Genomic DNA, 15,102 nt, shown 5'->3' on the forward strand with positions numbered 1-15,102 from the left:
GGCAAGGATTCAATCCCTGGTCGGGGAACTAAGATCCCACAAGCCAAGTGGCCAAAAAGAAAAGTTCCCCATAGCTTTACTCTAAAAATATTTTTATTAATAGATATTAAATAAGGTACAGAAGGAAAAGGAGCTGGTGTTAGGTTCTGATTGTTCTGTCCCCTGCTCTTCACCCTAGCTCTTCCCGTGTCTTGCCTATTTTTTTGGGCATTTTCTTAGCATGGGGATCTTCTAACTCCTTGGCCTTGTAATAGTGGGGCGCCACTTCGAGAAGCCAACTGCTCTCAATCTCCAATACCTGCAGGAGGAGAGAAAATCAGCAAGATTCTCTTGTCCATCCTAGATTCTGAGATGTGTGTGATTTTTAAAAAGGTTCTCCTTTTCCCTTCGTCTGCAGGGCAAGGGAAATGGGTATCTGGCTCTAATACTCTAGATCCCAACACTCTGTTATATGTTGTTCAAGAGCACAAGTAAGCTAACCCTAAACAAAAGCCTGAACCTAACGACTAAAATACACTCAGGACAAAGGCCACACCTGCTGCTTTCACCATTATTATCACGGCAGCCCCTGAAGCACCGAGACAATGCATTCAGCACTTAGTGAATGAACAGTTAGATCTTAACGGATGCTGAGACAGCTTTAGAATGGATGCCTTTCTGTCTTATCCTACCTTAAACCAAGTTGCTTTCCTCTTTCTCTGCCAGTCCCAGCAACCTGAACCTGGGTTTTTCGCATGCCAGAATACCATCTCCCACACAAGCCACCTGCCTGGGCAGGCCAAGGTGCCCTCACCTGTCTCATGAACTCTTTGGTGGTCAAGACAAGTTCATGGTATAGCAGCCAGCGTGGCTGTTCCTCAAAGAGGGAAGAGTTGGGATGAATGAACACCGTCTGCTGCTGTTTGACTGTGCGGTAGCCACTGCGAGTCAACCGTGCTGTGTGGTAGAAGTAGCCAGCAGTGATGGCCTAGAAGCAGGCGGGAAAGGAAGTCAAGGGGAAAGGCCGGTATCCAGGGACCCTCAGCACTCGCTACCTTTTTAGTGCAGGTTTTCACTTCACTTCACTAGGAAGGTAAGAACCTCCAGTGCCCCAGGAAGAAAGCACAAGGGGAACCCACCTTACCCAGGGAAAGGGGCACATTCTCAGGTTGCTGGCCCCAGACAAGCTTGCTCCTCAGGAGATAATGGGTGGACAGCAGGAGACTAGACTAAGGAAATGCTGACCTTTCGGACACGGATGTAGTCCCCTTGGCAGGAACTGAGACCAACTTCCACACGTTCCAAGAGCCCTTCCAGCTGCTCCCGCACATCCCGGGCTCGGCGCATGGATCTGAACTGAACAAAGTTCTCATAGCACCACTGGGAAGAGTAACCACTCTCAGCCCACTGTGAAGAGAGGGGAGGGGAAAAGGGGGTGTTAAGTTTATACAGCAGGACCAGAGTCCCCTGTGCCCTCCTCATTCCCATTCACCCAAGCCCAGGGACCTGTGTATAAACATTCAGCAGAACCAGGTGGTCCCCACCAGGGAGGAAGAAGTTGACCCGAGCGTTGTCAGCATGGACGACCTTGTCCTTAGGCCGGTAGAAGATGGAGTTGTTGACAGAGAGCATGGCAGCCACTGTCAGGATCTCCTCTGAACAGCTGTACCTGGGGCAGGAAGGGAGAAACATGAGAGCTCAAAGCAAGACAGAGGAACAGACTCAGTGAACAGGAAAGGAACTGCGGTGTGATGGATGTCCTCACGCAGGGGCTGCAGGCTGGGCTGATGGCTACAAATCAGAGCGTAGACTGCTGCTGGTGGCAGGGGCGCAGGAGGGGTCCAGGAGGTGAGGTCAGGCTGTAGATAAAACAGCAACAGGAGAGACGTGCAGGGAGGCAGGGGCAGGAAAAGGTCATGAGGGTTCTGCAGGAAGAAGGTGTGCATTACAGCAGTTCCTTTAAGTTCATGTAATGCCTTTAACTTCAACCACGGCCAAGGGATGGCATTACAAAGTGGTCCCGCCACGGCTGCATCTAAATGCTCTAGTTGGAAACTGGAGGAGAGAGTAAGTCTCCAAGCCAGCCCTCCCTCAGCACCCCTCACAGATAAAAAGTCTTCCAATTTTCTTCATGCCCCACATTTTCTACATTCTTGGCTATCTCACCCGTTTGATATCATAACCAAAGACAGGATGGTGTCTTGTGGACCTCAAAAGGGCAATAGGAGTTATCCAACAACTTGTTATTGGTTAAAGAATAATGTGGTGGAGAGAAAAAGGAAGCACACAAAGATGGCCCCAGAGACAGAAGCAGGCATGGCCAGTGTGTGTGCCAGGGGCCCGGCTGAGTCAAGGGCTTACTTCTCAGAGGCCAGGATCATTTTAGACAGCATGGGGTCCACAGGCAGCTCTGCCATCTTTCGACCAGACTAAGGAGAGGAAAAGAGAGTTGAGGCCACTCCTCCTTCAGGTGTCCCTCCGCCCCTCGAGGGGTCACCCCAGCCCACTGCCCTCCCACCTCACCGTGGTGAGCTCCCCAAGGTGGTTGAGGGCTCCTAGCGCATACAGCTGCTCCAGAGCCAGCAGCAGGGTCTCATATGGCGGGGGGTCCAGGAAATCAAAGTGCATTAGATCATGGATCCCTGGAAAAGGATGAGCGGGGTTAGGACAGAGTCCTTCGCGTGACCAGTGATGGCAGCCCCACCCTCCCCTCTCAGAGGACTGGGGAGCCCAGTCACCTAAGCTCTTGAGCAGCAACACGACATTGCCCAGGCTGGTCCTCTGAATCTCAGGCACCGTGGTTTCCTCCAGCTCGTGCTGGTAAGCCCAGGCAGTATACAGGCGGAAGCACTTCCCTGCAGCCACCCGACCCGCCCGGCCAGCTCGCTGATTGGCAGAGGCCTGGAAAGAAAGGACCGTTTGTCAGGCCCATTGACAGTCTGGTGATGGAAAAGAGAAAGGGCGGTATTTCTGCAAGAAATCTGGGGGCTGTGGGTGTGGACCGCTAACCCCCCTGCTCTGAGCCATCCCCACTGCTTCTGAGTTGGCCTGTTGTCCCCCTCGCCCCATGGAGACCCCACTCCAGCCCAGGCCCACCTTGCTGCAGGGTGTGACAGTAAGCGATTCCATGCCTGTGCGGGGGTTGTAGCTCTTCTGCTTACAGAACCCTGGATCCAGCACGTAAATGATGCCCTCAATGGTGAGCGAGGTCTCAGCAATATTGGTTGCCACAACCACCTGAATGAGAGGATGTGGGGTCACCCAGAAACTCCACCCACCTAGTTACCCAGAAAAAGTCATTTCTGGAAGATAAGGAGTGGACAAACAGGGGCAAAGGAGCAGGAGCTGAAGCGATCTGTGGCCAAGGTCAAGAGAGGGGAACAGACCAGCAGAGAGGGGAGAGAGACGTGGGAATAAGCAGTGCATAACAAGGAAAGGAAAGGAAGAGGGTTCAGGGAGTTTTTTTTCAGAGATGGGAGTTGAGGGTGTTAGGCTCCTGCCCCATCTTTCCCACTGTTGCTTTCATAATCACCTTCCTATGTTAGTTCCTAAAATAAACCCCCTGATGAGTCTCGCTGCTCTACTCCTGCCCCAGGTTATGTGGCATCCAGAATGGTCCTTTTAAAATGTGAGCCTCTTACATCACTGCCTGCATCCTTCAGTGGTTACCTTCCTACCTGACAATCAGAGCCAAGCTCTTTTAGGCCCCAAGTTCTCCAGCCCCTGGTTACCCTTCTGATCTCATCTCTGAGCACCAGGGCTCCTTGCTCCACCCCTGCCCTCACACCCATCCTCCCAGTGCACGATTCCCTCCACTTGGCACACTCTTCTTCCGGATTAGATGTCAGCCTGGCACCCTCCCTTGCGGGGCTGCGGCTCCAGCTTCACTCTCACCTCATCAGACAGGGGGTGTTCCTACACCCTAAGGAAAATACCTTCCTGCCATTCTTTCCCCGCCACCACGACTCCCCTGGATGTGCACTGTACTTCTTCAGAGCCTTTGTCACAAATTGACATTATGTATTTATGTGTTATTTCCTAACCTCTGTTAGCCTAAACTCCCTGAGGCTAGAGACTTTGTTTAGTTCATCACTGTATCCTCATCCCTTAGAACAGTTCCTGGAAAGTGGGAGGAGCTCTGTAAATATTTGTGGGAAGTTACATCTTTGCTCACAGTCCTTTGATGACCACTCACTGGTCTGAAGTCCACACTCTTCCTCCTGCCATCAAAGGCTCTCTCTAACCACCATCCCTTTACTTTGCCATGTGAGCCTTCCACTAAGCCTGCTAGATTACTCTGACCTCAAACACCCCTTAGGCTTTTCTCTGATACTCCCCCAGCATCTTCCTTAAAGATCCAGTTCAAATCCTGCCTCCTGGCAAACCCAGACCCTCCCTTCTCATTGCATCTCTGCCACACTCACTTTCTGGACCATGCATTAGACTACCTCTCTGTCCTTGCCATTGTCACCCTCTCACTCCAGCGCCAGCAGTGAGGGGCTGGCTGACTGCCACCCAGCCTCGCAGCTGTGCCCAGGACACACCTTGCACAGGGCAGGGGCATTCTTTCCTTTTCTCCACTAACTGCGCGAACCATAGGGGATGATGAACGTGGGCTTCTCCAACTGACCTTCCGTGCCCCTGGGGGCGTGGGCTGGAAGATCCGCGCCTGCATGTCGGAAGGCAGGTTGGCATAAATGGGCAGCACCAGGAGCTCCCGGATCTTGGAGCCCAGGCGGCGGCAGCGATCCTGGAGCATCTCGCAGGCAGCCTCGATCTCCTCCTGGATTTGGGTGGGGAGAGCAGCACAGGACCCAGAGTCACGCAGGGCCGACCCGCCAGCCCAGTCTTCCCCGGGATACGTACAGCAGCCCTGCCCCACATCGCACCTGTCCTGTCAGGAACACCAGGATGTCCCCAGGGGGCTGAGTCACATGGATCTGCAGCACGGACACCACACAGGCCTCCAGGTAGTCCGCCTCCGGAGCCTGGGCAGGAGGACGCGGGGTCACGGGAGGGCCACCTGCTCCAGCAAACCCCTTCCTCTCCTCCCAGCTCGACATACACTTCATCCCGGTTCCCCTCAAGACTCTCATCCCTTCCTTCCCTCCAAGGCCAATCTCCTCCAAGGCTCTGCTGCCTTCACACTTAAGCCCGCCCTCCCTGAGGGGGCACCTTGGTGTAGAAGATGTCAACTGGAAACCTGCGTCCAGGGATTCGGAAGATGGGGGCGTCATCGAAGAAGGTGGAAAAGCGGGCCGTGTCCAGTGTGGCTGAAGCCACCAGGACCTTGAGCTCAGGTCGGAACCGCGCAACGTCCTTGATCAAGCCAAAGAGAATGTCTGTGTGCAGGGTCCGTTCGTGGGCCTCATCCACCATCACCACGCTGGGGAAGGAACAGGGGCAGCAGTGAGCCGGGGAGGGGTGGGACACTGAGGCCCCCAGAGAGAGAAACAGAAGAAAAGAGCCAAAGGGTGAATGTGGGAGGAGGGGGCTCCAAGGAGAGGCCAGTCATCCCAGTTAAGACAGACAACAGCGAGTCAGAGAAGGAGCGGGCTTGTGAGTCTACAGCATATCCCAGCCTGGGCAGACAACAGCACCCACGATCTAACCCCGACTCTCTGGGCCCGTCTCAGTGCTAGGTCGGTTAAAACCATAAAGATTCACGAACCGGTGGGTAAGTCAGAAAGGAAGACAATGGCCAAACTGGCTGTTGGAAGTGAGAAAACAGGGTGGGAAGGAAGGAGAGAAAAGCCAGAGATGAAAGGATGAAGGTGCTGAAGGTTGGGAGAGCAGCAGACGGGAGGGAGGCGAGGGTGGCCGTGGGAGCTGGGGGAGCTGTGCGGACCTGTAACTCGCAAGGTCAGGCTCAGAGAGGAACTCCCGGAGAAGCATCCCATCCGTCATGTAGCGCAGGACGGTTCGCTCTGACGTGCAGTCCTCGAAGCGGATGCTGTAGCCGACCTGTTGAGGGGTCCGGGAGTGATGGACAGTTGGGCTGGTACTCCCGGGAGGGAGGGCCAGGGGACAAGGGCGAGCACCTGGACGGGCAGGGGCTGAATCCCAGACCCGAAGGGCTCCCCGCAACCCTCAGTCGCCACAGGTCTCACCTCATTGCCAAGCTTCACACCCATCTCCCGGGCCACTCGGGCAGCCACACTCATGGCTGCCACTCGCCGGGGCTGGGTACAGGCGATCTTCATACCCTTCCTCGTGTAACCCTGCAGGACAAGAATAAAGAGGAGGCTTTCCCTTTGCTAAACATGCAATTCAGAGAAGCTGGAAATGCAGGCCAGGGCAGCAGAACGGAGGAACAGACAGAAGTCGAAAACCAGACAAAGATCAACAGATAGGATGGCAGACCTGGAGCTCCCAAAGGGTCCTCACCCAGCCCTGGCAGTCCCAGCCTGTTGGGTCACCAGGTTCAGGGCTCTGCGAGATGTGAGCTGAAAAAGGACTGACTGGCGGGGCAGACCCCAAAGCAAGGGGAACAAAGGAAGGCATAAAAGCAGGCGAGGTCTTTTCAGTCCTCATTCCCTGGCCCTGCAGAGGCCAGGCTGGTGGAGCACGGGGTGGCGATCACACCCACGTGCCATCTATCCATCTCCACCTCCTGCCGCCTCAAAGGCACAGCGCGCCCCCCAGGCATGGACCCCATGGCAGGAAGTGAGAACAGAAACAGGAAAAGGGTGTGGTCCTTCCTTTGAAGACCCTCACCACCAAGCAGAGAAGACTAAAGAAGTGAGACGAAAATGGAAAGCAATGACATAAAACCCCACGACAAGGAGCTGCCAGCACAGCTTCGGGTCAGTGGCAACTGAGGGCGTGGCTGCCGTACCTCCTCAAAGAGGTACTGTGGGATCTGGGTGGTCTTGCCCGAGCCCGTCTCGCCTTCGATGATGAGGACCTGATGGTTCGCAATAGCGGCCAGGAGCTCCTCGCGGAACGGGAACACAGGAAGGCTGCGGCGCACGGCCTGGATGGACTCCTTCTGCTGGGCCTGAGTGGGGGCGGGCGGGGCCGATGGCTCCTAAGGAGGAGGGAGAGGGCCGTGAGCATCAGGGCCGGCGCCGGCCTCCTCAGGACGTCCCTGTGCCCCCCACCCTCACCTCATCGCCCTGGAGCTGAGTGGCCCGGACAAACTCAATGGTCTCCTCCTCCTCCAGCACCAGCTGATACTTGGGCTCCTGGGAGGCAGCATCTCGGGCCCCAAACTTCAGGGATGCTGCCCCGAGCCGGGCCTCCTCCCAGCGCCGCTGCTCCTCCCCAGGGGCGCCGGACTCCTCCTCCACTAGATCCACCGCGCGTGCAGGCTACGGAGACAGGGGGACATGGAGACAGGGGGACATGGAGACAGAGCTGCCCTCTCTGCCCAGCGCCCCCTCCCCAGCTGCTACCGCCACAAAGAAAGGCAAGACAAGAGAGGGCCCGCCAAGCCGCCACCCTAGTCCCCGAAGCCTTCCCTCCCCTCCGCTCGGGCACCTGGGCTGGAGCGGTGACCCCTCGCCTCACCTGTCCTCGGGTCTCCTCGGGCATGTGGTAGCGATTGGTGGCCTCCAGCTTCTCCTGCTCCCCAGCCGCCCGGTACTCCCGGGCCAGATCCCGCACACGCCGCTTGTACCTGAGCTCCCGGCGCTCGTGTCGGCTCAGCTCCACGTCCCCGAAGAGGAACTCCTCGTCCGCCAGCTCGGCCTCCAGGTCTTCCAGCTTCTCTCGCTCCCGCTTGGCCAGGTACTCTCGGCGGGATTTCTTCCTCAGCTCAGGGACCTGGGTCAGGCCAGGGCAGTCAGAGCCTCCCCTCGCTAGAAGAGTGACCCCTTTCCCCTGTCCCCCTAAGAGGCACAACCTCCTGGGCAGGCCGGCCCGGGAACCTAAAGATGTGACCTCCACCGCCCTTCCCTTTTCACTGAACAGCCTAACGAGGAGCCCGACGTAGGGCCCACACGCTGCCTGCCAGCAGCTCGGACGGTCCTTCCAGGCAGCCTCACCATCTTTGCCAGCATTGACTCACCAGGATGATTATGTGCGTATTTTCTATTCTACCCTCGCTATTTCGTTCGACTCAGTGTAAAGGGAGAAAACATGACGATGTGGAGGCAGAGGTCTGCAACTGAACACAACTGAGACACTCAAAATCCGCCAGGGGCCCTCCCCTCGGGGGCCGAGTGTATCGGGTTGACCAAAGAGTTCATTCCGGCTTTTCTGTAACATCTTATGGAAAAAACGCCAATGAACTTTTTGGCCAGCTCGATACTTAATTGCTTGGTTTTTTTGTTCCATGATACACTAAAATGGAGTTTATGCTCATGACCTGATCTGAGTACCACAATCAAATTCTCCTTCAGCCTGACAGGCACACCGCTGGACAGTACCCGCCCCTCGCCCCACCATGGGATGTACACACCACCACCCAAGAGGCACTGCTGCTACAGCTGTTTAATCTGAGTCTAAGAGAGCTGCAAGACCCAATTTCCACTTTACAGTAAGCACTGGGACAGAACTTAACGCCACAAGATACGGATCAGATAAATCCAGAATGTAGGACATGCCGTACAAGATAAGACAGAAAGAAAGAGAGAAGGGGAAAATGAAACAAACTGAAAAGACCTCACACTCAAATGCAACGCATGAAACGTGACTGGATTCCAGTTTGGAAAAGCAGTTATTAAAGACATTTTGGGATAACTGAAGAAATCTTATTGTGGGCAGACTCTTAGCTGATACATGAGACTCCTCTTCTTGGCTATGACAGTGCAATGTGTGAGAATGTCTACAGGCACCAGGGACGTGCTGATGGGATAAAATGCCACAATGTCTAAAACTTTCACATGGTTCAAAAAGGACCAAAAAGCTGCCATTTACACAAACATTGAAAATACTGCACGTGGTATTAGCAATTTTTTAATCCAAAAAGCCTGGATGGATGTTGTTATGCTATTCTTGCAACTTTCCTATTTGTGTGAATTATGAAGATTTTCATAATTGAAAATGGAAAGAAAAGTTCAAGCAAGTAAAAATACTACATCAGCACCAAGAGACATCTCAGAAGTCTCTGGCTACAGTCACTTTCTGGGGTGTAACCTGAGATGGATACATCGGGGAGACCCGACGGCCACTAAGGCATTGTTAAGACACCAAGAGTCTCGAAATTCTTTGGGGGAAATCTAAGCGTGACTGACATGGGAAGGCCAGGCCTTCAGAAAACTGCAACCCTACCAAGGCTCCCCGGTAACAAGTCTAGGGCATGAATCGTTAAGGGCCCAGTCCCTATACAGTGAGAAGACCAACTCTGAAAATCAGTGGGTGATCACAAAGCCCGGGGGAGGGGGAAACGGAGGGATTAGACGATAGGAAGGTACTGGGAGATGGTGTGCACAAGCTCAGCAGTCAGCACATCCCTGGGCAGTATGACCCTGCCCTGCCCCTGTCCTCCAGCCAGCCCCTTGACCTTCCAGCTGCCTTTTGAGTACACCTCTTTAAGTCCCAGGAACAGGGAAATACTTTCCTCACTAACATACAGTCTGATCTGATCCTAAGGAGTCAGAGGGTTTCTGGGCCACTTCCTTCCCACTACAGTTTAAGTCTATCCTTAGCTGGCACCTCAACCAGAGACCCAACAGCCCCACCACACCTCCTCTGCATGTTTCCTCCCTACCCTAACCACTCCATCAGGAAGCCTTTCCCTTTGTCTTCCTGGGCACAGGGACTCACCATGGCTTTCCGGTCTTCCTCAGCCATCTTGAGGCGCTTCTGAGCCTCTTCGTAAGCCTAGGAGAAGAAGGCAAGAGTGGTCAAAGCCCCCGTGCCCACAGCCATGCCTGTCTAGAATCACAAGGATCACTCAGATGTTCCCTAGCACAAAGAAATGTACCCCCTTCACTGAGGAATCTCTGTGGTTACAGGTTCAGCAGAGAGCCACCTTAGCCCAAAGACCCAAAGAGATGACCAGACTACTGGAGGCAGCCCCTTGTCTTCCCAGAGATCACTATCTGCGGTCACACCCAACCTCAGATCGGATCCAGGGGTCTGCCTGGGGACTGATGGAACGTGCTGCTCCAATGCACCTTCTTGTCTGACCGCTCCAGGACGTTGCGAGTCCGATCCTTGTCCCGCCGCCGAACCCGCTCAGCGAATGCATCGCGTTCCTCCAGGTCCTGAAGGCGCTCTCGCTCTGTCCGCTCCCACTCATCCTCCGACTCCGGCTTTTCCATCTGCTCTTTCTTCTCCCTGCAGCCCAGCCCGGAGGATTAACTGAGGGCACTCAGAGGCTTCCTGTCCCATCACCCTCTCGCCCCCTACTTCTGACTTACCCTGTCTTCCTCCTTCCTTTCTCAGAAACTTGTTCCTCCTCCTCGTCTTCCTCTTCCTCCTCACGTTTCTTCCTGAGGTGTTTCCGTTTTTTCCGCTTCTTCTGGACACTGCTCCCAGCCCTGCCCACAGTCTCCTCGCTGCTCTCCTCACTGTCCTCCAACAACATATAAGAGCGGTTCTTTTCCAGCAGGGCTCGGGCCTCTCGCTCGGCTGCCCGAGCTGGCTTTTCCACCACTGCCTTCCGTGGGACCTGTCAGGAGAGAGAGAAGTCAAGGGGATGTAAGCAACTCCTGATCTCTGCCCACCTACTCTGCCCAGTTCCTAATTTAAGGAGTAACTGATCTTAAACCAGCTGTCATTCTGTCTCTTCCCCAAGGCTTCACACCATGTCCATCACCCTGAATGGGGTCTCTCAGTTTCTAAGCCTATTCCGTGCACGCCCTGCTAGGTACTAGAGATATAGGGGTAAAGAGACAAAACTTCCTGCCCTCGTGGACTTTACATTCTCACACTCAATTCTCAACTGCTCAGCCTCTGTTCTTCTCAATGACTAAGTCATTCCTACCCAAGGACTGGACAAGGATTGTCCAGATTGTTTTGCAGAGCCCTGTCACGGGCCGGCACTGTAGCAGCCTCCAGAGATACCCTGGTGAACGGATTAACACAGAGCTCCTACCCTCACATCAAGTACATTCTCATCTTTCACCAAGTGCAAATGGGACAGCCACACCAAGTTATCTGCCATGAACAAGTTCAACACTTTTAGTCTTACTGTATAATTTCTGAGCTCTTGTTCTGCAAGGTACAATTAGATGGTATGAATACAAAGACAAAAATCACAGTCTTGCCTTCCAGGAGCTCACCATTACACCTTTACTCTTCCCCTTTCTTTACCCAACAAACTCCAGATAATCTTTGGGCCTGCTTTTCTCGATCACAGCCACAACACTTCTACCCTCCCACAACACTGCCCACACATCTCCTCTATAGACTCACTCTTCGAAGGGTGGGCAACACCCAGCATCACCCGAAAACTTACAAGATTTGTTAGAAATGAAGAAACGAAGAAACCATCCCAGACCTACCGAATCGGAATCCTCATTTTAACAAAAGCCGTGGATGAATCCTAAACCTGTTTGAGAAACACTGCTCTGTAGACCCTTAGTTCAGTTCAGTTCAGTTCAGTCGCTCAGTCGTGTCCGACTCTTTGCGACCCCATGAATCGCAGCACGGCAGGCCTCCCTGTCCATCACCAACTCCCGGAGTTCACTCAGACTCACGTCCATTGAGTCCGTGATGCCATCCAGCCATCTCATCCTCTGTCGTCCCCTTCTTCTCCTACCCTCACCCAATCCCTCCCAGCATCAGAGTCTTTTCCAATGAGTCAACCCTTAAGCCCTCCTCAATCTTCTCCACGGAAGTGGTCGTCCAGCCCGAAAGTGATAACTGCTTGCAAACTGAGCTTAATTCTCCGTTGGACAGTTAGCCCAAGTGAGCCCAAACTCCGTTGGACAAGTAACCTGGGGGCCCCTCCCCTGCCCCACCCACTTTCCCGCCGCTCCCACGCCCGGTCCCGCCTCTCCCAGCACCTTGTTCCAGAGTCTCAGGGCGAAGTCCCGGGCCGGCCCACTGAGGTCCAGGGTATCGGTGTCTCGCAAGCGCTGCAGGAACTCCTCTGCCGAGGCACAGCGCTGCGCGGTACCGATCAAGAACTGGGCCACGTGCCGCTCGCTCAGTCCCAGCACCGAGTGCAGCTCGTCTTGCACCCAGCGCTCCAGCCCCGCCGGTGTCGCCATGGCGACAACACGCTCCCTATTCCCGGCCCTGAAAGTGTCTCCAGCTGCCACGTCGGCGGCCGGGCGGGTCGGGGACCTAGAGCTCCAGGACGGAGCCTCTGCTCCGGAGTGGAGCTGCCTGAGAACCGAGGGGTTCGGTTTCCGATAGTCCAAAACAATCTTCCTGGACCGCTGAGGCCGGAAGTGGCTGCTCTTTTCCGGCCTATGCACTACGGTGGCCGAGCGAGTTCAAATCTCGCGTAATTGTACGCGAAGCTCGGAATAAAACATTTTCATTTCTTCCCCTACTGAATTTCTGTTGCCCTCTGTTGATCATTCATGAGTATTACACCCATTCATTTCATTCAACTATATTAAGAACCTAAAGTGCCTGGTGGCTCAGGTGGGTAATGGCACCCCACTCCAGCACTCTTGCCTGGGAAATCCCATGGATGGAGGAGCCTGGTAGGCTGCAGTCCATGGGGTCGCGAAGAGTCGGACACGACTGAGCAACTTCACTTTCACTTTTCACTTTCATGCATTGGAGAAGGAAATGGCAACCCACTCCAGTGTTCTTGCCTGGAGAATCCCAGGGATGGGGGAGCCTGGTGGGCTGCCCTCTATGGGGTCACACAGTCAGGCACGACTGAAGCGACTTAGCAGCAGCAGCAGCAAAGTGCCCGGTGGCTCAGATAGGAAAGAATCTGCCTACAATGCAGGAGACCTAGGTTCTATCCCTGGGTGGGGAAGACCCCCTTGGAGGAGTAAATGGTAGCTCACTCCAGTATTCTTGCCTGGAGAATTCTATGGGCAGAGGAACCTGGCCTACTACAGTCCATGGGGTCACAAAGAGTCGGACATAACTGAGCGACCAACACTTTCAGTGTGGGCCAGGCGCAGTTTTAGTACCTGCGCAAGATATAGCAAGGAACAAATCAGAAACAAATCGCTTACTGAATTTACAGTGGCAGAGGGTTGGGGGTGGGGACCAGCCTGACAGAGACAAGATACATAAAAATATAAAATACTAAGTTATATGGAGCCAAAAATAATGCAAGGTGTGTGTGGGTGCTTGTGGGGTGGGGCATTCAAATTAGAAGATCAGGTCCATGCTTGTTACAGATCAACTAATTAGGAGTGACCTTTGCTAGGACCTTCTGCAAGAAGTGAATACAGGTTAGGCTTAATCAAGGACTCCAGGCAGATGAAAACTCAAGATGTGGAGAAAAAGCAAAGGTACCCTCTTTTCTTGGTGCTATCTCATAATGTTATTTTAAAAGATCTGCAAACTAAGAAATATGCAAATTTTATTCTGCTTTTTTTTCTTTTGCTAACAGCTTGAGAAAGTCACTGGTGTCTGCTTAATTTTAAATAAGCAGAACTTGTTGCTTGACTGCTGTCTGGCCTCTGGTTCTGCTTCATAATTTTACAATTAATTGGATTTATCTGACACTGTGTTGGGAAACTAAACATTTGTTATTCCAACTAACAGCCACAAGTAGTTCCACATCATTGACGTCATGAGTGCACTGTTTTCTGTTTCTGAAATGGACTGTGAACATCCCTGGCATCTCAGAGCTTCTTACTTCTGCTTTCCTGGGTCAAAACTAATTAGGGTCTTTACCTAATTAGCTACTAATGTGAGTACTCTCCCTCCATACTCACACCCTCTCTGAAGTGGCTTATTCTTTTGCTTGCTTATTCCCTTGCTGGGAACATATCTGGCATGTGTTTAAGATCAATTTTTCTAATACATTTTGTTTTTAATAAAGGAGGACCTTCCTCTAGTGATAGGACTATATCTGCCATATCTTTATTAGCATGGAGAACTGGAAAAAAAATCTGATAAGTAAAATGTAAATATTCCACACGTAGAAGATACAAATTCAGTGAAACAGGAAAGTGTCCCAGTGCCAACTATAGTTGGGCCACAAAGCCATGAATTATCTATGGTTCTTAAAACTTTAGGAATGTAAAACCAGTTGTCTATCAGAGAAGACCCTTTTCAGGAATCTGCCCCTCTGTACTATTTTGCAGCAGTTTCAAGAGATTTATTACTTACAGTCTTGAGTCTTGGAGTAAAATCCCCTGGATTAGCTAGCCACTTCTAATCATACACTCTTTGGCTGCTTGCCTTGCACTAGGCTTCTGGATACCAGAATCTTTCAGTTCAGAGTGTCCTTTGCTTCCAAATTTTTATCTCCTTTCATCTGCTCATTCGTTCATTCATTCTGAAGATAATTGTGTGTGTCTATCAGGTGCCAGGCATGGGGATGCTGCAGTGAACCCAGCCGACTGTTTGTTATCATGGTATGTCCAGTGTGGTGGATGATCCAACTGTCCTTCCTCAAACCAGCCCTAGACTTAAAAAAATAATAATTTAAAAAATTATTTTTTAATCGTTTTAAATAATTTATTTATTTTTGGCTGCACTGGGTCTTCAATGTGCATGAACTTTCTCTAGTTGCAGCAAGTGGGGGCTACTCTTTGCTGAGGTGGGCAGGAGGGCTTCTCACTGTGGTGGCTTTTCTCGTTTCAGAGCATGGACTCTAGGTACCCGGGCTCAGTACTTGTGGTACACCAGCCTAGTTGCCCTGCAGCAGGCATCTTCTGGAGCAGGGATCAAACCTGTGCCCCCTGCATTGGCAGGCGGATTCTTAACCACCAGACCACCAGGGAAGTCCAAACAATTTTTAATTTAATTTTTTTAAAAAAGAGAGAAAACAAAACAGGGAGTTCCCTGGTGGTCTAGTGGTTAAGATTTGATGATTTCATCATGGAGGCCCAGGATGAGTCCCTGGTTGGGGAACTGAGATGCCGCAAGCTGAGAGGCGCAGCAAGAACAAAACCAAACCAAAGCAACAACAAAAACTCCCCAGTCCCTCTCCTGCTGGTCCTTGGAGAGACCAGTGCCAGGTTCTCCCAGAACCCACTCTCCACAGTCAGTGCTGAGATTCTGGTTCCCTGTCATATTTTCCCCTCCCACAGCCACGGCTGCTTCCTCTTTATGGCTAGTAAGAAGGTGAGAGAGGCCTGG

At 52.7% G+C, this 15,102-nt stretch overlaps 1 protein-coding gene across 1 annotated transcript; it reads right to left on the reverse strand.

The window, feature by feature from the left end:
• Window positions 1-84: 84 nt before the first annotated feature.
• DHX16 (DEAH-box helicase 16) lies at window positions 85-12,254 on the reverse strand. The gene is made up of 20 exons (XM_052649634.1): window positions 11,880-12,254; window positions 10,290-10,540; window positions 10,044-10,206; window positions 9,691-9,747; window positions 7,492-7,746; window positions 7,089-7,292; window positions 6,818-7,009; window positions 6,090-6,200; window positions 5,828-5,943; window positions 5,155-5,365; window positions 4,869-4,967; window positions 4,610-4,762; window positions 3,076-3,216; window positions 2,718-2,880; window positions 2,503-2,621; window positions 2,341-2,408; window positions 1,486-1,648; window positions 1,225-1,386; window positions 794-967; window positions 85-298 (listed from the first exon to the last, which is right to left on the reverse strand). Exons 1-20 carry the CDS (start codon window positions 12,084-12,086, stop codon window positions 170-172), a joined length of 3,138 nt encoding a protein of 1,045 aa, XP_052505594.1. The 5' UTR covers window positions 12,087-12,254; the 3' UTR covers window positions 85-169.
• Window positions 12,255-15,102: the final 2,848 nt, after the last annotated feature.

This window comes from Budorcas taxicolor, chromosome 11, assembly GCF_023091745.1.
Source record: "Budorcas taxicolor isolate Tak-1 chromosome 11, Takin1.1, whole genome shotgun sequence".
NCBI classification, from domain to species: Eukaryota; Metazoa; Chordata; class Mammalia; order Artiodactyla; family Bovidae; genus Budorcas; species Budorcas taxicolor.